General features: G+C 39.8%; 1 protein-coding gene across 1 annotated transcript in view; it reads right to left on the bottom strand.

The window, feature by feature from the left end:
- BACE1 (beta-secretase 1) overlaps positions 1 to 25,464 on the bottom strand; it is a 274,120-nt gene that overhangs the window by 81,849 nt on the left and 166,807 nt on the right. The window contains exon 3 of the mRNA XM_053691400.1: positions 7,994 to 8,210. Coding sequence (XP_053547375.1) covers positions 7,994 to 8,210 — 217 coding nt within the window. The remainder of the gene's footprint in view (positions 1 to 7,993; positions 8,211 to 25,464) is intronic.

Raw genomic sequence — 25,464 nt, forward strand, 5'->3', positions numbered from 1 at the left:
GTAGGAGCGACCAATCCAACATGTGAGTTTAAAAGGAAACTGCTTATATTATTAGAACAAGCAATAGCATTAGGGATACTCGCAAAGAAAAAAATTTAGTATTTTAGTCCCTAATCATCCATCGATACCCATCTTTCACCACTTGCTGAAAACACATAAAAATATTATCTCTCCTCCCGGACGTTCAATCATTTCGGGTATAGGTTCATTGTTTGAGCCCCTGTCTGATTGGATTGACTCAAATTTACAACCACTAATGACCAAATTAAGTAGTTATTTGAGAGATTCTACTCATCTAATTAAAATATTACAGAAGCTGACATGGAAGAGGGGGTATCGTTGGATAGTGGCTGATGTAGCATCCCTATATTCATGCATACCCCATTCAATGGGTATCAGAGCTATTAAGTATTTTTTTACTTGGATACCAGTTTCTCGTAAGAGACAAAATTACTACTTTGTGATATAGTCGAGTTTTTGTTACAACCTAACTTCTGCATGTTTAATGACGAATTCTACCTTCAGGTTTGTGGCACCGCAATGGGGCCAAATTTGTCCCTTCGTTCGCCAACCTATATGTAGGTTGGTGGGAGAATCATATGATCTATAGTAACAAAAATCCACATGCAAAATCCAACATCATGTACATGAGATACATTGATGATTTGATCTTTATAGTAGATGGATCAATTAATTTTGATATATTCATGGAATATTTGAATGACAATAGTTTAAACCTGAAGTTTGTTGGGGAATGTAAACTTGACGCCATTAATTTCTTAGATCTCACATTAAAAGGTGATGTTACTTTAGGAAATATAATAACAGACACTTTTCGCAAGCCAGCTGCTGGCAATACAATATTGCATGCGGGTTCCTGTCACCCTCCACACTTAAAGAGGTCAATTCCAAGGGGACAATTTTTACATCTCAGGAGAAACACTAACTCAGACGAACATTTTAATAAACAGGCATCAGCGCTAAGAGAAAGGTTGAAAGAGAGGGGCTATGGAGAAAAACTACTTTATAATAGCCTTAAAGAAGCAAGTAGCCACACACAGCAGATTTTAGTATGTAGGATCATGAAAAAAGACAATGAATTTAATGACTCAGTGGTCGTTTTTTCAACAGAATACTATGAACAATTCCATAAGGTTTGTGGCATTCTAAAAAGGAACATGTATATCTTGAGACAAGATGAAGTACTCTGTGAAGTAGCTTAAAAGTGCAAATTTGTTCCTAGAAAGGCACATACTTTGTCGAATAGACTTTCCCGCAGTTTGGTTTGCTCTAAAAAAAATGAAAGGAGTAACTGGTTACAGAGAAAGGAAACATTCAAATGTGGGACAGGTCCGTGTCTCACTTGTGACACTATCAGTCCAGGGAACACATTCACCAGTTTTATCACACAAGAACAGTTTGAGATCAAATTCTATGCAAACTGTAGAAGTGAGTATATGGTATATCTCTTGGAGTGTAACATTTGTAAAATGTAGTATACCGGACAAACATCAAGGCAGTTAAAGGGACATGCCACCCACATTTTTTCTTTTATGATTTAGAAAGAGAATGCAATTTTAAACATCTTTCTAATTTACTTATATTATCTAATTTGTTTTATTCTCTTGATATTCTTTGATGAAAAGCATATCTAGATATGCTCACAAGCTGCTGATTGGTTGCTGCACATAGAAGCCTTGTGTGATTGGCTCACCATGTGCATTGCTTTTTCTTCAACTAAGGATATTTAAAAAATGAAGCAAAATAAATAATGGAAGTAAATTGTAATGTTGTTTAAATTTCTATTCTCTATCTGAATCATGAAAGAAAGATTTTGGGTTTAGTGGCCCTTTAAGATCACGAATAAGAGAGCATATCAATGATACTAAAAATTTCAATAAAGATTCAGCAATTGCTAGGCATCATTTCTCGATGCATATGACCAACAAATTTAATATGGGAGTAAAGGTCATTGACACAGTAAAAAGGCCAATAAGAGGAGGGGACAGAAATAAATTATTATTAAAACAAGAAATGTTTTGGATTTATAAATTAAGAACCATTACCCCAGGTGGAATAAACATGGAATGGGATATGAGTCTTTTTGTAGAGTAGCGTTATCAGACACACACACCTAGATTTGGAGTTTGGCGTTAGCCGTGAAAACCAGCGGTAGAGGCTCCTGACGCTGGTTTTTGGCTACCGCCGGTATTTGGAGTCACTCAAAATAGGGTCTAACGCTCACTTTTCAGCCGCGACTTTTCCATACCGCAGATCCCCTTACGTAAATTGCGTATCCTATCTTTTCAATGGGATCTTTCTAACTCCGGTATTTAGAGTCGTTTCTGAAGTGAGCGTTAGACATCTAACGACAAAACTCCAGCCGCAGGAAAAAAGTCAGTAGTTAAGAGCTTTCTGGGCTAACGCCGGTTCATAAAGCTCTTAACTACTGTACTCTAAAGTACACTAACACCCATAAACTACCTATGTACCCCTAAACCGAGGTCCCCCCACATCGCCGACACTCGAATAAATTTTTTTAACCCCTAATCTGCCGACCGCCACCTACGTTATCCTTATGTACCCCTAATCTGCTGCCCCTAACACCGCCGACCCCTGTATTATATTTATTAACCCCTAAACCTGCCCCCCACAACGTCGCCTCCACCTACCTACACTTATTAACCCCTAATCTGCCGACCGCAAAGCGCCGCCACCTACGTTATCCTTATGTACCCCTAATCTGCTTCCCCTAACACCGCCGACCCCTGTATTATATTTATTAACCCCTAATCTGCCCCCCTCAACGTCGCCTCCACCTGCCTACACTTATTAACCCCTAATCTGCCGACCGGACCTGAGCGCTACTATAATAAAGTTATTAACCCCTAATCCGCCTCACTAACCCTATAATAAATAGTATTAACCCCTAATCTGCCCTCCCTAACATCGCCGACACCTAACTTCAATTATTAACCCCTAATCTGCCGACCGGAGCTCACCGCTATTCTAATAAATGTATTAACCCCTAAAGCTAAGTCTAACCCTAACACTAACACCCCCCTAAATTAAATATAATTTAAATCTAACGAAATTAATTAACTCTTATTAAATAAATTATTCCTATTTAAAGCTAAATACTTACCTGTAAAATAAATCCTAATATAGCTACAATATAAATTATAATTATATTATAGCTATTTTAGGATTAATATTTATTTTACAGGTAACTTTGTATTTATTTTAACCAGGTACAATAGCTATTAAATAGTTAAGAACTATTTAATAGCTAAAATAGTTAAAATAATTACAAATTTACCTGTAAAAGAAATCCTAACCTAAGTTACAATTAAACCTAACACTAGACTATCAATAAATTAATTAAATAAACTACCTACAATTACCTACAATTAACCTAACACTACACTATCAATAAATTAATTAAATACAATTGCTACAAATAAATACAATTAAATAAACTAGCTAAAGTACAAAAAATAAAAAAAGAACTAAGTTACAAAAAATAAAAAAATATTTACAAACATAAGAAAAATATTACAACAATTTTAAACTAATTACACCTACTCTAAGCCCCCTAATAAAATAACAAAGCCCCCCAAAATAAAAAAATGCCCTACCCTATTCTAAATTACTAAAGTTCAAAGCTCTTTTACCTTACCAGCCCTGAACAGGGCCCTTTGCGGGGCATGCCCCAAGAAATACAGCTCTTTTGCCTGTAAAAAAAAACATACAATACCCAAGCCCCCCAACATTACAACCCACCACCCACATACCCCTAATCTAACCCAAACCCCCCTTAAATAAACCTAACACTAAGCCCCTGAAGATCATCCTACCTTGTCTTCACCTCACCGGGTATCACACCGATCCGTCCAGAAGAGCTCCTCCGATGTCCTGATCCAAGCCCAAGCGGGGGGCTGAAGAGGTACATGATCCGGCTGAAGTCTTCATCCAAGCGGGGCAGAAGAGGTCTTCCATCCGATTGAAGTCTTCATCCAAGCGGCATCCATCCGGAGCGAAGCGGCAGCATCCTGAAGACCTCCACCGCGGAACATCCATCCTGGCCGACGACTGAACGACGAATGACGGTTCCTTTAAATGACGTCATCCAAGATGGCGTCCCTTGAATTCCGATTGGCTGATAGGATTCTATCAGCCAATCGGAATTAAGGTAGGAATATTCTGATTGGCTGATGGAATCAGCCAATCAGAATCAAGTTCAATCCGATTGGCTGATCCGATCAGCCAATCAGATTGAGCTCGCATTCTATTGGCTGATCGGAACAATAGAATGCGGCCAGGATGGATGTTCAGCGGTGGAGGTCTTCAGGATGCTGCCGCTTCGCTCCGGATGGAAGACCTCTTCTGCCCCGCTTGGATGAAGACTTCAGCCGGATCATGGACCTCTTCAGCCCCCCGCTTGGTCTTGGATCAGGACATCGGAGGAGCTCTTCTGGACGGATCGGTGTGATACCCGGTGAGGTGAAGACAAGGTAGGATGATCTTCAGGGGCTTAGTGTTAGGTTTATTTAAGGGGGGTTTGGGTTAGATTAGGGGTATGTGGGTGGTGGGTTGTAATGTTGGGGGGCTTGGGTATTGTATGTTTTTTTTTACAGGCAAAAGAGCTGTATTTCTTGGGGCATGCCCCGCAAAGGGCCCTGTTCAGGGCTGGTAAGGTAAAAGAGCTTTGAACTTTAGTAATTTAGAATAGGGTAGGGCATTTTTTTATTTTGGGGGGCTTTGTTATTTTATTAGGGGGCTTAGAGTAGGTGTAATTAGTTTAAAATTGTGTAATATTTTTCTTATGTTTGTAAATATTTTTTTATTTTTTGTAACTTAGTTCTTTTTTATTTTTTGTACTTTAGCTAGTTTATTTAATTGTATTTATTTGTAGCAATTGTATTTAATTAATTTATTGATAGTGTAGTGTTAGGTTAATTGTAGGTAATTGTAGGTAGTTTATTTAATTAATTTATTGATAGTCTAGTGTTAGGTTTAATTGTAACTTAGGTTAGGATTTCTTTTACAGGTAAATTTGTAATTATTTTAACTATTTTAGAAGAACTATTTAATAGCTATTGTACCTGGTTAAAATAAATACAAAGTTACCTGTAAAATAAATATTAATCCTAAAATAGCTATAATATAATTATAATTTATATTGTAGCTATATTGGGATTTATTTTACAGGTAAGTATTTAGCTTTAAATAGGAATAATTTATTTAATAAGAGTTAATTAATTTCGTTAGATTTAAATTATATTTAACTTAGGGGGGTGTTAGTGTTAGGGTTAGACTTAGCTTTAGGGGTTAATACATTTATTAGAGTAGCGGTGAGCTCCAGTCGGCAGATTAGGGGTTAATAATTGAAGTTAGGTGTCGGCGATGTTAGGGAGGGCAGATTAGGGGTTAATACTATTTATTATAGGGTTAGTGAGGCGGATTAGGGGTTAATAACTTTATTATAGTAGCGCTCAGGTCCGCTCGGCAGATTAGGGGTTAATAAGTGTAGGCAGGTGGAGGCGACGTTGAGGGGGGCAGATTAGGGGTTAATAAATATAATATAGGGGTCGGCGGTGTTAGGGGCAGCAGATTAGGGGTACATAGGGATAATGTAGGTGGCGGGGGTGTACGGAGCGGCAGATTAGGGGTTAATAATAATATGCAGGGGTCAACGATAGCGGGGGCGGCAGATTAGGGGTTAATAAGTGTAAGGTTAGGGGTTTTTAGACTCGGGGTACATGTTAGGGTGTTAGGTGCAGACGTAGGAAGTGTTTCCGCATAGCAAACAATGGGGCTGCGTTAGGAGCTGAACGCGGCTTTTTTGCAGGTGTTAGGTTTTTTTTCAGCTCAAACAGCCCCATTGTTTCCTATGGGGGAATCGTGCACGAGCACGTTTTTGAGGCTGGCCGCTTGCGTAAGCAACTCTGGTATTGAGAGTTGAAGCTGCGTTAAAAATGCTCTACGCTCCTTTTTTGGAGCCTAACGCAGCCTTTATGTGGACTCTCAATACCAGAGTTATTTTTTATGGTGCGGCCAGAAAAAAGCCGGCGTTAGTTTTTCGGGTCGTTACCGACAAAACTCCAAATCTAGCGGACAGTTTGTTCTGTGTTTAAACCTCTATCTTTCTTTTTAATTTTATAATGTAATTTCATTTTTTTTATGGAACAGCTGGCACAGAGGTCCAGGCTTATGTACAACATTAATTGTCATACCTGTAAAATCTGACAATATTTAAACATAACATTTAAATAATGTTTGTTTCTTGCATGGTTAAACCATGAATGAATTAAATAAGAAAAAACAGTCTTGTCTACAGGTCAAATTATAAAGTCTTATTGTCAATAGAGTATACTACAAATGATGTTTTGTCATATCTCCCAATGTGCTTACATATATTAATGTGTTTAAAGCTATGTTTAGCATTTTTGTCATTTTTGGAAAATGAAATATATTTATAGGCTTATTGCTTTCCATGACTTATGTGCAGTCGAACTAGGTTTTCAACACATTTTTAACACTTTTAGTCTCTAAACCATCTTATTCTCCATTCATCATCATTATTATTACTTTTTCTATAATATTCTTCATTATTGATTTTAGCAAATGATTGGGGAATTTAGAGTTGTAATGAATTTGTTTTTCATGCATACTATTGTGTATATGTACATCGATATATAAATATATGTGCATATATACATATCCTTCTGATAACATACCCTAATATAACAAATTATACTTGCTATGTATGATCAGCACTAGAAAGTAACATATTAATGTTGGTTATAAAATGTTCAAATTGCTTATTCTTACATTAATGTTTATATTTAGTCACAATGATTTAATATTGTAACTAATTTGCATTTCATTTATATTGTTAAACTCCTTTCTGACACCGTTTGTATCAAAATATCATGTCCTATTGGGCATGTCTTTTATAGTGTGTATGTTGTTTTAAATTATTTTCCAGGTTTCCGATTGGTCGCTCCTACCTTTATGAAGGGGGTGTCAAATTGTATTACCTTACCTATTCCTATGATTAAGTGTCCATTTGCAGCACGAAACACGTAAGGATTTATTCTCCTGTTCTGTGCCTTTGTCTTAACTATTTACAAATAAAAAGTGTTTTTATTTTATTCCGTGCCTCCCGAGTGCTGCTCCATTTTGTTTTATTGGTAAATTTTTGCGGTCTTCGCTTGGCTGCGCCTGGCTTGCACCTCTCGGGTCTGTGTGTGGCTCCTCCTCCTCCGACGGCGTCCGGCTTCCCCTCGCCTACGCGAGGATCTGCAGCGGCCTGGTTTGTTTGTTTGTTTACTCTATTCCCCTCTATAACATCACACACAGAACATGGTGTACTCTATTTCACCTCTATAACATCACACACAGAACATAGTGTACTCTATTTCACCTCTATAACATCACACACAGTACATAGTGTACTCTATTCCCCTCTATAACATCACACACAGTACATAGTGTACTCTGTTTCACCTCTATAACATCACACACAGTACATAGTGTACTCTATTCCCCTCTATAACATCACACACAGTACATAGTGTACTCTATTTCCCCTCTATAACATCACACACAGTTCATAGTGTACTCTATTTCACCTCTATAACATCACACACAGTACATAGTGTACTCTGTTTCACCTCTATAACATCACACACAGTACATAGTGTACTCTATTCCCCTCTATAACATCACACACAGAACATAGTATACTCTATATCACCTCTATAACATCACACACAGTACATAGTGTATTTTATTCCCCTCTATAACATCACACACAGTACATAGTGTATTCACTTCCCTCTCTATAACAGTGATTCAGTTCCCTCTCTATAACAGCATATACTTGTTACATACTGTACATACTGTACATATATGATTTGGTTACCTTGTTATAACATCACATTTAACACATACATTACATATTGTATTCAGTTCCCTTGTTACTTACTCTGGCAATCTCAGCATAAGCAAGGCCCAAGATTCCTTCCCAGTTGGAGCCATTGATGAAGAACTTGTCAGAGTCAGTGATGGCAGCAATGTTGGCTGTGACGGTAACGTTGGGACCATGTGGTATTGTCACCAAATCAGTGCCCAGTTCCCCTTCCCACTTTCCCTGGGTGTATGGCACATATACTCCCCTCCTCACATCTCGGTAGGTTCTGGAGCTGTAGGGGACACAGGAAAGGCCCAGATAAGATGGGCAAACATAAGGGCACGGATAGGAGAGATGGTCAGAGAGACAGACAAGTAGTGACAGAAAGGTCTCATGGTCATGGGATGAACAGGGCCATCAGCAGAACAGGTACAAAGTGAAGATGTTTAAGAGAATCTAGTATGTACTTCTGTTATAACCATGCTGAAATATAATAACACGTGCAAGTATATAACACACTGATGCAATAATATGTAGATATAACAAACAAATATATATATATATCACATACATGTAGGACACAGATGAAATAATATGTAGTTATAACAAAACAATTATATATAAATCACATACATGTAACACACATGATATAATATGTAGTTATAACAAAACAATATATATATATATATATATATATATCACATACATGTAACACACAAAATAATATGTAGTTATAACAAAACAATAATATATATATCACATACATGTAACACACATCAAATAATATGTAGCTATAAGAAAACAATAATATATATATATCACATACATGTAACACACAGAATAATATGTAGTTATAACAAAACAATAATATATATATATATATCACATACATGTAACACACAGAATAGTATGTAGTTATAACAAAACAATAATATATATCACATACATGTAACACACAGAATAGTATGTAGTTATAACAAAACAATAATATATATATCACATACATGTAACACACAGAATAATATGTAGTTATAACAAAACAAATATATATTTATATATATATCACATACATGTAACACAGATGAAATAACATGTAGTTATAACCAAACAATAAATTATGCTTACCTGATAATTTAATTTCCATCTGTGGGAGGAGAGTCCACTGCTTCATTCATTACTTGTGGGAATTAAGAACCTGGCCACCAGGAGGAGGCAAAGACACCCCAGCCAAAGGCTTAATACCTCCCCCACTCCCCTCATCCCCCAGTCATTCTGCCAAGGGAACAAGGAACAGTAGGAGAAATATTATCAGGGTATAAATCATGCCAGAAGAATAATATTAAATTTAGGTCTGGCCCCCGGAGAAACGGACGGGAGCAGTGAACTCTCCTCCCACAGATGGAAATGAAATTATCAGGTAAGCATAGTTTATGTTTTCCATCTTAATTGGAGGAGAGTCCACTGCTTCATTCATTACTTGTGGGAACAAATACCCAAGCTCTAGAGGACACTGAATGAAGAGAAAAAAAAACGGGAGGGTAAAAGGACCGCCTCCTTTTACCCTCCCGTTTTTTTTTCTATACAGAGGGCACCATAGCCTGCAGAACCTTTCTCCCAAAAGCTGCTTCCGCTGAAGCAAAAACATCAAATTTGTAAAATGTTTCAAAAGTATGTAAAGAGGACCAAGTAGCTGCCTTACAAATCTGCTCCATAGAAGCCTCGTTCTTAAAGGCTGAAGAAGAGGCCATAGTTCTAGTTGAATGAGCCGTAATCCTCAGAGAAGGCTTATGTCCCGCTGTCTCAATGTGAAACGGAGGACATTCTTCAGCCCAAAAGATAAGGAAGTCAAGAAGGCCCTCCGACCCCCATGCTTCGCGGAAAGAGAACAAACAGAGAAAGAAGTTTGTCTAAATTCCTTTATGGCATGAAGATAGGACTTCAAGGCACAAACCACATCCAGAATTACGTAGAAAACGTTCCTTCGACGAAGAAGAAGTAGGACATAAGAAAGGAACCACAATCTCTTGATTGATGTTGCGAATTGACACAACCTTAGGAAGAAAACCTAACTTGGTCAGCATGGGAAGCCAGATAAGGAGAGACGCATTGAAAAGCAGTAATCACAGATACTCTGCGCGCAGAAGCAATAGCCCGTAGAAAAGGAACCTTCCAAAACAATAATTTAATGTCTACTTCATGCATAGGCTCCAATGGAGCCCGTGCCAAACCTAAAGAACAAGATTTAAACTCCAAGGAGGAGAAATAGATCTAAACACAAGTCTGATCCTAGCAGAGCCTTAACAAGTGACTGCACATCAGGGACGAAATCTGTCCCCTCAGGGGACTTGCAGAAAAGCCCTTCTCCAGTTCAACATCCTGGAGAACAGAATAAGTAGGTCCTCCACACCTTATGATAGATGCAACAAGCAACCAGCTACGAGATTGAATGAGAGTAAAAATAACACTCTCAGAAAACCCTCTCTTGGCTAGGACTAAGTGTTCAATCTCCATGCAGTCAGCCTCAGAGATCTAGACATAGATGAACAAAGAGACCTTGGTCAGATACCTGCGACAAGGTAACTTCCATGGAGGAGATAATGACATCCCCACTAGTCCGCAAACCATATCCTTTGCGGCCAAGACAGAGCAATCAGTATCACTGACGCCTGCTTGATTCGAGCCACTTCACTAGGAAGTAGTGGTAACGGCCATAAAAGATAAATTTGATTGAACCTCCAAGGCACCGCTAATGCATGTGTTAGTGCCACCTGAGGATCCCTGTACCTCAACCCATATCTGGGTAGCTTGGTATTGAGGCGTCATAAGATCTTCGTCTTGCAAATCTCCGCAAACTCTCTGGATGGATAGACCATTCCCCCGGATGAAAGGATTGTCTGCTGAGGAAATCCGCTTTCCAGTTGTCCACACCCGAAATGTGGATCACTGACAGCGAACAAATGTGGGTCTTCGCCCACTCCAGAATCCGAGATATTTCCCCCATAGCTAGGGAGCATATTGTTCCCCCCTGATGTTTGATGTAAGCCACCAATGATATATTGTCTGATTGGAATCTGATAAACTGGGATGAACCCAGCAGAGGCCAAGCCTTCAGAGCATTGTATATTGCCCGAAGATCCAAAATGCGATCGGGAAGGAACTTTTCCTCCTGAGACCATAGGCCCTGTGCCTTCCTGGCACCCCAAACAGCTCACCATCCTAACAGACTTGCAACCATAGTCACAATCACCCAGGATGGTCTTGAGATGGACATCCCTTGGAACAAGGGATCTGGACAACAACACCAAGAGAGCGATTCTCTCGATCGGTTGTCCGGAGAAATTTGTTGAGACAGATCCGAATGATCGCTGTTCCACTGTTTCAGCATGCGCAGTTGCAACAGTCTGAGGTGAAACCTGGCAAAGGAAATGATGTCCATGCTGGAGACCATGAGACCAATCACCTCCATACACCGATCCATAGATGGCCTTATGGAGGTCTGGAGAGCAAGACATGTTAAAGCTAGCCTGCAACGTCTCTGATCTATTAGAAATATTCTCAACTCTATTATAGTACCCGAGAATTCTACCCTGGTACTTGATACAAGAGAACTCTCTCTAGATTTATCTTCCATCCATAGGATCGAAGAATACAGAGGAGAGATTCTGAATGGTCCACTCTCAGAAAAATTTCTTGGAGAATCAAAAGTTCCTCAGTCAATTTGGCATCTGGAACCACTGAACTCGGCAAAAAACTTCCTTTACAAGAAAGCGCAAATTTCTAAAACTAAAGTCTGGCAGACTCCAACCCAGAATGTTCATACAAAATCATCATCCTCGGATAACCCTATCAGTTAAATCCAATAAATTATCTGATGTACTCTGGGAAGGAGTGCAATATGTAACCTTTCAAAGTAAAGCATTAAAGGCCGCAGACACCGCCGTCTGAGCTGCGCAGTAACGTCTGGTGAAAAAATGCCCCCCCTCCAGATGGAGGATCAGCAATGCTATGGGAAAACTGCATGTGTAGAGAGATAAGCATGTAGGGTACGCACCTGACTGGACAACAACTTCTCAGAAGTGGACGGCTCAGTGATATCAAACATGTTTGATATTATCACATTATCAAGGCATATGGAACATAACTGAGTGGGCGGCCTTACAATATAAACAGGAATTACTCATTAGGAATAGAGGGAGTGCCCTCTAAGTAACAGAATCCTCCATCGCTAGTGCAATAACTGGAGAACTATAGAAATAAAACATATTATTTTATTTAAAAAAAACTGTACCTTTATATCCCATGGGCTGGGGCACTCACCACCTCCCATGACCCAGACAGTACAGAGAGTTAGGACTCCTCTCTGATAGACACCCGGTCAGGAAAGAGGGAAAGAATCACATGGTGCACAATGCAGGACTGTCCCTGCTATGAGAAATAGCGTGCCAAGCTTGTAAGCTGCATGGCTCTCAAAGTGAAAGTGAAACCTGTATATTCCATAACAGCCTATTAGCCCATAACATCTCACACATAAAAGCAGCATAAAATCAAATAAACATATAAGATTATTCCCCCCTGTTCAATAATCCCCCTCAGGAGATATTAACCTTTGATTCTATACAGATAAAAGGAGTCACACTGTGACCCTGTCTTCTAGCGTTATCATACATGTATAAAAAATGAAACAATCTTACCAGAATCTATGCCATGTAACAGGAACACAGCCTTTGAAGTGTGACAGGTTAGTAGCATCGCTCCTGACATGGACTTGAGAGCAGAAAGCAGGCAGCGAAACTCGTTGACGGACTCTAACTTTCACCCATGCTCTCACTGAGAGGCTGATAGGACTACTTAAAACTCCACTCCCATTGCGAAGAGTACTACCCTCCATAAGAAGGGTGACCATATAGCCGCTTTAAAAAGGTACATATATGAAAAACATAATTTATTCTTACCTGATAAATTGAATTCTTTCTTGACACGGTGAGTCCACGGATCATCTTAATTACTTTTGGGAATATCACTCCTGACCAGCAGGAGGAGGCAAAGAGCACCACAGAAAAAGTTGTTAAATACCACTCCCCCTATTCACAATCCCCAGTCATTCGACCAAAGGGAAAGGAGAAAGGAAGTAATCTAAGGTGCAGAGGTGCCTGAAGTTTATAGAAAAGCAAACTGTCTGAAAAACAGGGCGGGCCGTGGACTCATTGTGTCAAGAAATAAATAAATTTATCAGGTAAGAATAAATTATGTTTTCTTTCTAATGACACAGTGAGTCCACGGATCATCTTAATTACTGTTGGGAACCAATACCCAAGTTAGAGGACACGGATGATAAGGAAGGGACAAAACAGTTAACCTAAACAAAAGGCACCACTGCTTGAAGAACCTTTCTCCCAAAAGAAGCCTCTGCTGAAGCAAAAGTATCAAATCAAACAGAAGCTCTATTTTTGAAAGCCCAAGAAGATTAAACAGCCCACGTGGAATGAGCCGTGATTCTCTCAGGAGGCTGCTGACCAGCAGTCTCATATGCCAAGCGAATAACACTCCTTAACCAACAAGAAAGAGAAGTAGCCGTAGCTTTCTTATCCTTACGCTTCCCAGAAAAAACAAAAAATAAAGAAGAAGACTTAGTCGCCTGCAAATAATATTTCAATGCACGAACCATATCCAGGTTGTGCAACAAACGCTCCTTTGAGAAGAAGGATTAGGACACAAAGAAGGAACAACAATCTCTTGATTAATATTCTTATCAGAAACAACCTTGGGAAGAAAACCCAAGGCAGTATGCAGAACTACCTTATCAGAGTGAAAAATAAGAAAGGGCGATTCATACTGTAAGACTGAAAGCTCTGAAACTCTTCGAGCTGAAGAAATAGCCACCAGAAACAAAACCTTCCAAGATAACATCTTAATATCCAAAGAATGCATAGGTTCAAACGGAGCCTGTTGAAGGACTCTAAGAACCAAATTAAGACTCCAAGGTGGAGTAGTAGACTTAAACACAGGCCGAATTCTAACCAGGGCCTGACAAAAAGAACATCTGGCACATCCGCTAGGCGCTTGTGCAATAAAATAGATAAAGCAGAAATTTGGTACTAGCAGATAAACCTTTCTCCAAACCCTCCTGGAGAAAAGACAAAATCCTAGGAATCCTAACTCTACTCCACGAGTAGCCTTTGGATTCACACCAATACAAATATTTACGCCAAATCTTATAATAAATCTTCCTAGTCACAGGCTTACGAGCCTGAATCATAGTCTCAATGACTGACTCTGAAAAACCACGCTTAGAAAGAATCAAGCGTTCAATCTCCAAGCAGTCAGCTTCAGAGAAACGAGATTTGGATGAAGGAAGGGACCCTGCAGAAGCAGGTCCTTCCTTAATGGAAGACGCCAAGGTGGAAGGGAAGACATCTCCACCAGATCTGCAAACCAGATTCTGCAAGGCCACGCCGGAGCAATGAGAATCACAGATGCCCTCTCTTGTTTGAACCGAGTAATGACCCCAGGAAGAAAAGCAAACGGAGGGAACACATATGCCAGACTGAAAGTCCAAGGAACTGCCAGAGCATCTATCAGAACAGCCTGAGGATCCCTTGACCTCGACCCGTACCTCGGGAGCTTGGCATTCTGACGAGAAGCCATGAGATCCAACTCCGGCTGCCCGCAACAGAGAATCAAGCTGGAAAATACCTCTGGATGAAGTTCCCACTTCCCCGGATGAAAAATCTGTCTGCTCAGAAAAACATAATTTATGTAAGAATTTACCTCATAAATTAATTTATTTCATATTGGCAAGAGTCCATGAGCTAGTGATGTATGGGATATACAATCCTACCAGGAGGGGAAAAGTTTCCCAAACCTCAAAATGCCTATAAATACACCCCTCACCACACCCACAATTAAGTTTAACGAATAGCCAAGAGTGGGGTGATAAAAAAGGAGTAAAAAGCATCAACAAAGGAATTTGGAAATAATTATGCTTTATACAAAAAAATCATAACCACCAAAAAAAGGGTGGGTCTCATGGATGCTTGCCAATATGAAAGAAATGAATGTATCAGGTAAATTCTTACATAAATTACGTTTGCTTTCATGTAATTGGCAAAAGTCCATGAGCTAGTGACGTATGGGATATCAATACCCAAGATGTGGAACTCCACCCAAGAGTCACTAGAGAGGGAGGGATAAAAATAAACAACAGCCATTTCTCGCTGAAAAAATAATCCACAACCCAAAAAATAAGTTATTCTCAAAATGAAAAGAAAAAGTTAAAACATCAGCAGAAGAATCAAACTGAAACAGCTGCCTGAAGAACTTTTCTACCAAAAACTGCTTCTGAAGAAGCAAATACATCAAAATGGTAGAATTTAGTAACTGTATGCAAAGAAGACCAAGTTGCAGCTTTGCAAATCTGATCAACTGAAGCTTCATTCTTAAAAGCCCACAAAGTGGAGATTGATCTAGTAGAATGAGCTGTAATACTCTGAGGTGGGGCCTGACCCGACTCCAAATAAGCTTGATGAATAAAAAGCTTTAACCAAGAAGCCAAGGAAATAGCAGAGGCCTTCTGATCTTTCCTAGGACCAGAAAATATAACAAATAGACTAGATATAGAAGAATAGTCTTCCTGAAATTTTTAGTAGCTTCAACATAATATTTCAAAGCTCTTACCACATCCAAAGAATGTAAGGATCTTTCCAAAGAATTCTTAGGATTAGGACACAAGGAAGGAACAACAATTTCTCTACTAATGTTGTTAGAATTCACAACTTTAGGCAAAAATGTAAATGAAGTCCGCAAAACCGCCTTATCCTGATGAAAAATCAGAAAAGGAGATTCACAAGAAAGAGCAGATAGCTCAGAAACTCTTCTAGCAGAAGAGATAGCCAAAAGGAACAACACTTTCCAAGAAAGTAGTTTAAGGTCCAAAGAATGCATAGGCTCAAATGGAGGAGCCTGTAACGGGTTCAAAACCAAATTAAGACTCCAAGGAGGAGAAATTGATTTAATGACGGGCTTAATATGAACTAAAGCCTGAACAAAACAGTGAATATCAGGAAGTTTAGCAATCTTTCTGTGAAATAAAACAGAAAGGGCAGAGATTTGTCCCTTCAAGGATCTTGCAGACAAACCCTTATCCAAACCATCCTGAAGAAACTGTAGAATTCTAGGAATTCTAAAAGAATGCCAAGAGAATGTATGAGAACACCAGGAAATGTAGGTCTTCCAAACTCGATAATAAATCTTTCTAGAGACAGATTTACGAGCTTGTAACATAGTATTAATCACTGAGTCAGAGAAACCTCTATGACTTAGTACTAAGCGTTCAATTTCCATACCTTCAAATTTAATGATTTGAGATCCTGATGGAAAAACGGACCTTGAAACAGAAGGTCTGGCCTTAACGGAAGTGGAACAAGATAGAAAGAATAAGAGGGCGCTAAAGCTAAGATCCCACCACACTTAGTCAAAAATAATATAAACAACAGAAGGCAAATTAATAACTTTACTTCACAAAATTTTTTAAAATACAATTTATATAGCAATTGGAAATATAGACGAGAATTGATATGTAAAAAGGGACGTCTCCCTTAATAAAAATAAAAATGAATTGGAATACCACCTTTAAAAAGATAAAAAATATATACTGGAGCTTAATAAATTATGTTCATATATTCGATGAGCGTTAGTTATCCAGCGTGATTGGCTACACTTTAGTGAGTAGCTACACTTTTGAAACAATGTTCCTTATATGAGCTGATCAAGGAAAAAACGTGTTACTGTCCATCAAATGGTTATAACATAGAGAAATTGTATTGTTATTCCTTGTGTGACTCCCTATGATGTGGTCCAAATAGTCATAATACACACCTTAGGGTAAAGATGATTGATACGATCTTATTAGACTCACACTGTCCGATATATGTCCAGGTAAGCGGTATCCTCCAATGCAATACTGCTCTGTTTACTTGCGTGGGCTGAACCCGGTCAGCGTGTATGGAAACTGCTTGTCACTCCGATTTCTTGTGTGCTTGGTTTTCGATTCCAAAGGCAAGAGGTGAAATCCACAGGCCCGCACTTAGCGTGGAACACGCGCGGGTTGGATATTCTTGAACTAGGTACCTAGTTCAAGAATATCCAACCCGCGCGTGTTCCACGCTAAGTGCGGGCCTGCGGATTTCACCTCTTGCCTTTGGAATCGAAAACCAAGCACACAAGAAATCGGAGTGACAAGCAGTTTCTCTTATCTAGGTACCTAGTTCAAGAATATCCAACCCGCGCGTGTTCCACGCTAAGTGCGGGCCTGCGGATTTCACCTCTTGCCTTTGGAATCGAAAACCAAGCACACAAGAAATCGGAGTGACAAGCAGTTTCCATACACGCTGAACCCGGTCAGCGTGTATGGAAACTGCTTGTCACTCCGATTTCTTGTGTGCTTGGTTTTCGATTCCAAAGGCAAGAGGTGAAATCCGCAGGCCCGCACTTAGCGTGGAACACGCGCGGGTTGGATATTCTTGAACTAGGTACCTAGTTCAAGAATATCCAACCCGCGCGTGTTCCACGCTAAGTGCGGGCCTGCGGATTTCACCTCTTGCCTTTGGAATCGAAAACCAAGCACACAAGAAATCGGAGTGACAAGCAGTTTCTCTTATCTAGGTACCTAGTTCAAGAATATCCAACCCGCGCGTGTTCCACGCTAAGTGCGGGCCTGCGGATTTCACCTCTTGCCTTTGGAATCGAAAACCAAGCACACAAGAAATCGGAGTGACAAGCAGTTTCCATACACGCTGACCGGGTTCAGCCCACGCAAGTAAACAGAGCAGTATTGCATTGGAGGATACCGCTTACCTGGACATATATCGGACAGTGTGAGTCTAATAAGATCGTATCAATCATCTTTACCCTAAGGTGTGTATTATGACTATTTGGACCACATCATAGGGAGTCACACAAGGAATAACAATACAATTTCTCTATGTTATAACCATTTGATGGACAGTAACACGTTTTTTCCTTGATCAGCTCATATAAGGAACATTGTTTCAAAAGTGTAGCTACTCACTAAAGTGTAGCCAATCACGCTGGATAACTAACGCTATTCGAATATATGAACATAATTTATTAAGCTCCAGTATATATTTTTTATCTTTTTAAAGGTGGTATTCCAATTCATTTTTATTTTTATTAAGGGAGACGTCCCTTTTTACATATCAATTCTCGTCTATATTTCCAATTGCTATATAAATTGTATTTTAAAATTTTTTGTGAAGTTAAGTTATTAATTTGCCTTCTGTTGTTTATATTATTTTTGACTAAGTGTGGTGGGATCTTAGCTTTAGCGCCCTCTTATTCTTTCTATCTTGTTCTACTTGTGACAATCCTGGGGGGACTGTCTTAGAGTGGCCTAGGTCTACTTTAGCTATTAGCGCTATATTTTTGCACTCACCTTAACGGAAGTGGCCAAGGTTGGCAACTGGACATCCGAACAAGATCCGCATACCAAAACCTGTGTGGCCATGCTGGAGCCACCAGCAACACAAACGATTTTTCCATGATGATTTTGGATATCACTCTTGGAAGAAGAACTAGAGGCGGAAAAATGTAAGCAGGATGATAACACCAAGGAAGTGTCAGCGCATCCACTGCTTCCGCCTAAACATACCTGGACAGGTATCTGGGAAGTTTCTTGTTTAGATGAGAGGCCATGAGATCTATCTCTGGAAGACCCCACATCTGAACAATCTGAGAAAATACATCTAGATGGAGAGACCACTCCCCTGGATGTAAAGTCTGACGGCTGAGATAATCCGCCTCCCAATTGTCTACACCTGGGATATGCACCGCAGAGATTAGACAGGAGCTGGATTCCGCCCAAGCAAGTATCCGAGATACTTCTTTCATTGCTTGGGGACTGTGAGTCCCACCCTGATGATTAACATATGCCACAGTTGTGATATTGTCTGTCTGAAAGCAAATGAACGGTTCTCTCTTCAACAGAGGCCAAAACTGAAGAGCTCTGATAATTGCACGGAGTTCTAAAATATCGCCCTTGAGATTTCCAAACCCCTTGTGCTGTCAGAGATCCCCAAACAGCTCCCCAACCTGAAAGACTTGTGTCTGTAGTGATCACAGTCCAGGTTGGCCGAACAAAGGAAGCCCCTTGAACTAAACGCTGGTGATTTAACCACCACGTCAGAGAGTGTCGAACATTATGATTTAAGGATATTAACTGTGATATCTTTGTATAATCCCTGCACCATTGATTCAGCATACAAAGCTGGAGAGATCTCATGTGAAAATGAGCAAAAGGAATCGCGCCTGATGCTGCAGTCATGAGGCCTAAAACTTCCATGCACAAAGCCACTGAAGGGAATGACTGGGACTGAAGGTGCCGACAGGCTACAACCAATTTTAAACGTCTCTTGTCTGTTAGAGACAGAGTCATGGACACTGAATCTATCTGGAAGCCTAAAAAGGTGACCCTTGTCTGAGGAATTAAGACATTTTTTGGTAAATTGATCCTCCAACCATGTTTTTGAAGAAACAACACTAGTTGATTTGTGTGAGATTCTGCAGAACGTAAAGACTGAGCTAGTACCAAGATATCGTCCAAATAATGAAACACTGCAATACCCTGCTCTCTGATTACAGAGAGTAGGGCACCTAGAACCTTTTAAAAGATTATTGGAGCTGTTGCTAGGCCAAAAGGAAAAGCAACAAATTGTTAATGCTTGTCTAGAAAAGAGAATCTCAGGAACTGATAATGTTCTGGATGAATCGGAATATGAAGGTATGCATCCTGCAAGTCTATTGTCGACATATAATGAACAAAAGGCAGAATAGTCCTTATAGTCACCATCTTGAAAGTTGGTACTCTTACATAGCGATTCAAAATTTTCAGATCCAGAACTGGAATTTTTCTTCTTTGGGACAATGAATAGATTGGAATAAAACCCCAGACCCTGTTCCTGAAAAGGAACCGGCATGATTACCCCTGAAGACTCCAGGTCTGAAACACACTTCAGGAAAGCCTGAGCTTTTACTGGATTTGCTGGGATACGTGAGAGAAAAAATCTTCTCACAGGAGGTCTTACTCTGAATCCTATTCGATACCCTTGAGAGACAATGCTCTGAATCCATTGATTTTGGACAGAATTTATCCAAAAATCCTTGAAAAACCTTAATCTGCCCCCTACCAGCTGAGCTAGAATGAGGGCCGCACCTTCATGCAGACTTAGGGGCTGACTTTGTTTTTTTAAAAGGCTTGGATTTATTCCAATTTGAGGAAGGCTTCCAGTTGGAAACAGATTCTTTGGGGGAAGGATTTGATTTCTGTTCCTTATTTTGACGAAAGGAACGAAAACGGTTAGAAGCCTTAAATTTACCCTTAGGTTTTTTATCCTGAGGCAGAAAAAAACCCTTTACTCCAGTAACAGTTGAAATAATAGAATCCAACTGAGAACCAAATAAATTATTACCTTGGAAAGAAAGAGATAATAATCTGGACTTAGATGTCATATCAGCATTCCAAGATTTAAGCCACAAAGCTCTTCTAGCTAAAATAGCTAAAGACATGGATCTAACATCAATTTTGATAATATCAAAAATGGCATCACAAATAAAATGATTAGCATGCTGTAGTAAACGAACAATGCTAGATATATCAGAATCCAATTCTTGTTGCGCTAAATTCTCCAACCAAAAGGTTGATGCAGCTGCAACATTAGCCAAAGAAATTGTAGGCCTGAGAAGATGATCTGAATATAAATAGGCTTTCCTTAGATAGGATTCAAGTTTCCTATCTAAAGGATCTTTGAAAGAAGTACTGTCTTCCATAGGAATAGTGGTACGTTTAGCAAGAGTAGAAATAGCCCCATCAACTTTGGGGATCTTTTCCCAAAACTCTATAGAAATTGCTGGTAAAGGATACAATTTTTTAAACCTTGAAGAAGGAGTACCTGGCTTATTCCATTCCTTAGAAATCATATCAGAAATAGCATCAGGAATAGGGAAAACCTCTGGAGTAACCACGGGAGGTTTAAAAACAGCATTTAAATGCTTACTAGTCTTAATGTCAAGAGGACTAGCTTCCTCAATATCCAAAATAATTAACAGTTCTTTTAACAAAGAACGAATAGACTCTATTTTAAACAAATAAGTAGATTTGTCAGTGTCAATATCTGAGGAAGGATCTTCTGAATCAGATAGATCCTCATCAGAGGAGGATAAATCATTATGTTGCCGGTCATTTGAAATCTTTATGAGAAGTTTTAAAAGACCTTTTATGTTTATTAGAAGGCGGAAATGCAGACAAAGCCTTCTGAATAGAATCAGTAACAAATTCTTTAAAATTCATAGGTATATCATGTACATTAGAAGTTGAAGGAACTGCAACTGGCAATGTACTATTACTGATGGATACATTCTCTGCATGTAAAAGTTTATCATGACAACTATTACAAATGACATTCGGAGATATAATTTCCACAATCTTACAACAAATGCACTTAGCTTTGGTAGAACCGATGTCAGGCAGCAACGTTCCAACAGATACTTCTGAGGCAGGATCAGATTGAGACATCTTGCAGTATGTAAAAAAAAAACAACATATAATTTTTTTTTTATCAATTTCCTTATATGACAGCTTCAGGAATGGGAAAAAAATGCAAACAGCATAGCCCTCTGATATAGAGAAAGGCAAGAGGCAAACATCAATAGGGTATAAAACTAAGTAAAAATTTGGCGCAAAGTATGACGCACAACGTAAGAGAACATTTTTTGGCGCCAACAACATCCGGAAATGACACACTTGCGTCACTAATGACGTAACCGTGTGTAAGACTTCCGCGTCAACTACGACGCCGGAAGTGACGAACTTGCTTCAACGGACGTACTTTTCGCGCCAAAAAAATTATTGTGCCAAGAATGACGCAATAAAGTCTAGCATTTGGTGCACCCGCGGGCCTAATGCTGCCCGCAATTTGAAAGAGTAAAAAGTAGTCAATTTGAAAAAAAAACTAAACCCCAGGTAAGAAAAAAATATTTCTTAATATGTTTTATTTCCCATATATGAAAATGACAGTCTGCACAAGGAAATACATGAACCTGACTCATGGCAATACATATATTTAGAACTTTATATAAATGCATAAAGTGCCAGACCATAGCTGGGGTGTTTTAAGTAATAAAAACATACTTAGCAAAAAGACACCCATCCACATATAGCAGATAGCCAAACCAGTACTGAAACAGTTATCAGTAGAGGTAATGGTATATGAGAGTATATCGTCGATCTGAAAAGGGAGGTAGGAGATGAATCTCTACGACCGATAACAGAGAACCTATGAAATAGATCCCTGTTAGGGAAATCACTGCATTCAATAGGTGATACTCCCTTCACATCCCTCTGACATTCGCTGTACTCTGAGAGGAATCAGGCTTCAAAATGCTGAGAAGCGCATGTCAACGTAGAAATCTTAGCACAAACTTGCTTCACCACCTCCATAGGAGGCAAAGTTTGTAAAACTGAATTGTGGGTGTGGTGAGGGGTGTGTTGGGAAACTTTGCCCCTCCTGGTAGGATTGTATCCCATACGTCACTAGCTCATGGACTCTTGCCAATTACATGAAAGAAATCTGCTTCCCAATTGTCCACCCCTGGAATATGGATAACAGACAGACAACAGTTGTGAATCTCCGCCCACTGAATAATCTTGGCTACCTCTGTCATGGGAAAGGAACTCTTAGTTCCTCCCTGATGATTGATGTAAGCCACTGACGTTATGTTTTCCGAATGAAACCTGATAAACTGGGTTGAAGCTAGCTGAGGCCAGGCTAGAAGTCCATAGACCCTGAGCCCTTAATGAACACCAGACAGCACCCCAGCCCAGTAAACTGGCATCCGTGGTTACAATCACCCAGGCAGGTCTGTGAAAGCAAGTTCCCTGAGAGAGAAGATCCTGAGACAACCACCATGGAAGAGAATCTCTGGACATCTGATCTAGAACAATCTTTGGAGATAGATCCGCATAATCCCCGTTCCACTGCCTGAACAAGCATAACTGCAGAGGTCTGAGATGGAACCGAGCAAACGGAATGATGTCCATGACTGAAACCATCAGATCAATAACCTCCATGCACTGAGCCACTGGCGGCCGAGGAAGGGACTGAAGAGCAAGACACCTGTCACGCTCGGCCGCCGGGAAGTTCCGGCGGTTCACCTTGCGTGCTTGGTTGCCTGGCAATGTCTCGCTCGGCTGAGCCGTCCCCTTAAGCTGACATCAGGACTAGGCTTCTTATTCCGGTCTTCTGTTCCTTCGGTGTCATGAACCAAGCCTCCAGACTAAAAAGAAAAAGAAAAGGTCTGGGAGGCATTCTGCTAAGAAGGGCTGTATGGGGATTTGAACCTGTGGCTCTGCGGTCGCTATTTCTGTTTGCTTACATGTTGAGCCACAGCCAGTTCTAGCAATAGCATGGATCTTAAAAGATCTGATAAATAACTATTTGCCTTACTTGTTATTACACCTGTGCAACACACAGGTGTTCTCAATTCTGGAATTAATCAGAACCAACCCTGTGCAAAACCTCCCTATTTAAGGATGGCTTTTAGTCTGCATTTTTGTCTTCACATTGGATCTGTTTTGTCAAGTCAGAACCTGTTTCCTGTATTTCTTTGGAGAAAGATTTCCTTTGCACCTGTTTACAAGGTATTACCAGGAGAAAGCCTTTACCTTTAAACCTGTTACCAATCTACAAGTTTGTTTACTGCTTTATGCAATTCCTGCACTTGGCCATTGCCAGGAGAAAGTTTTCCTTTGCACCTGTTTACAAGGTATTACCAGGAGAAAGCCTTTACCTTTAAACCTGTTACCAATCTTCAAGTTTGTTTCCTGCCTTGTGCATTTCCTGCACTCAGCAATTACAAGGAGAGAGACTTTACCTTTAAACCTGTTACCAGTTTGCAAGTTGTTTCCTGCATTGTGTAATTCCTGCACTCAGCAATTTCAAGGAGAGAGACTTTACCTTTAAACCTGTTACCAGTTTGCAAGTTGTTTCCTGCATTGTGCAATTCCTGCACTCAGCAATTACAAGGAGAGAGACTTAACCTTTAAACCTGTTACCAGTTTGCAAGTTGTTTTCTGCCTTGTGCAAATCTTACATTTCAGTTATTACCAAGAGAAAGACTTTCCTTTTTGAATCTGCATCTCTGCTTACTAGTTTTCTTTATTTTCACTCCTGCTGTATGTGGTCTTAACATACCTGAGTAGCATATTTAAATATTCTGCAAGTATTTGCTTAAACAAAGTATTTTGTTGTTTAAATAAATTTGTTTTCATTTTCAATCAGTATGGCTTCTACTAATCTTCCTTTAAAGCAACTGTTCCAGACAATGAGGCTCTCACATGATATCCTGAGACAGAACATGACAGAATGTGAAGACCATAAAAGAGAGCCCTCTGGGATTATTGCTGTATTGGAATCAGTGTTAAAGTTTATTAAGGACATACTGATTAACTTCATGGAGCTGGTGGAAATGTTATCTCTCCCAACCAAAACCTTGTCTGAAGTTACCTCCCAAACAAGGAAAGGTTTTAAAGAACCCTTAACAGAAGAGGAAAAGACTCGGCGAAGACAGCTTAACCTCTGTTTCTATTGTGGGGGAACTGGTCACCGCATCACAGCGTGTCCAGTAAGACCTCCTAGAGGATCAAGTCAAGATACAGCCAAGTTGAAAATGAACTCTGATGTTAAGGGAACAAATTATACTTCCACTAGCAAACTGTATGATACCCCTGGAGATGACCCAGCTATGGAGAATACATCTATTCTACAAACAACCGTTTCTAACACGCTTCAAGAAATGGTACCTGATTTGAAACAGATGGTCATTGGGAGTACAACTCCAACTACATCCATTACCCATACCACTGCGTCTGTTTCTGCATCAACCACATTGGGGAACTCTGCAAAAATACCTCCTGGAAATCCTGCACATTACCTTGTTTCTGCCCTGGCTGGAGATCCAGCTAACAAAAGTCACTCATCAAACATAAAAGTGACAAACCTTCCAGCTGAATCAGACTCTGCCAATTCTAAAGATCCACACCTCCTTGTACCACCTTCACCCAGCTACTCATTGACTGAGAAAGAATTGGATGAGATGGTTGAATTGGATATAAATGACACAGAAAATGAATTCCTGGACTCTGAAGGAGAGGTCATACCTTACCCGGAGGTACTCTACCCATCAGGCAGATATGACCCAGATAACGAATTCCCTGACTCTGAAGGAGAGGTCTTTTCCTACCCGGAGGTACCCTACCCATCAGCCAGTCCATTGCAAACTGCTGGGCATAAACAGGAACCTCCAAATCAAACCAATTTTTGTACTTCAACTCTTGTTATGCCTACAGTGATATCTTCTAAGGATCCCCAATCTCAGGCAGCTGTTCCAAGCGAAGAATCAATTCCATCTGATTGTATTAGGGCTTCAAATGGAACACTTGTTCGTAAATCCCACCTTCAGATGTTTGAACAGGCTTT

Source organism: Bombina bombina, chromosome 8 (genome assembly GCF_027579735.1).
Source record: "Bombina bombina isolate aBomBom1 chromosome 8, aBomBom1.pri, whole genome shotgun sequence".
Taxonomy (NCBI): domain Eukaryota; kingdom Metazoa; phylum Chordata; class Amphibia; order Anura; family Bombinatoridae; genus Bombina; species Bombina bombina.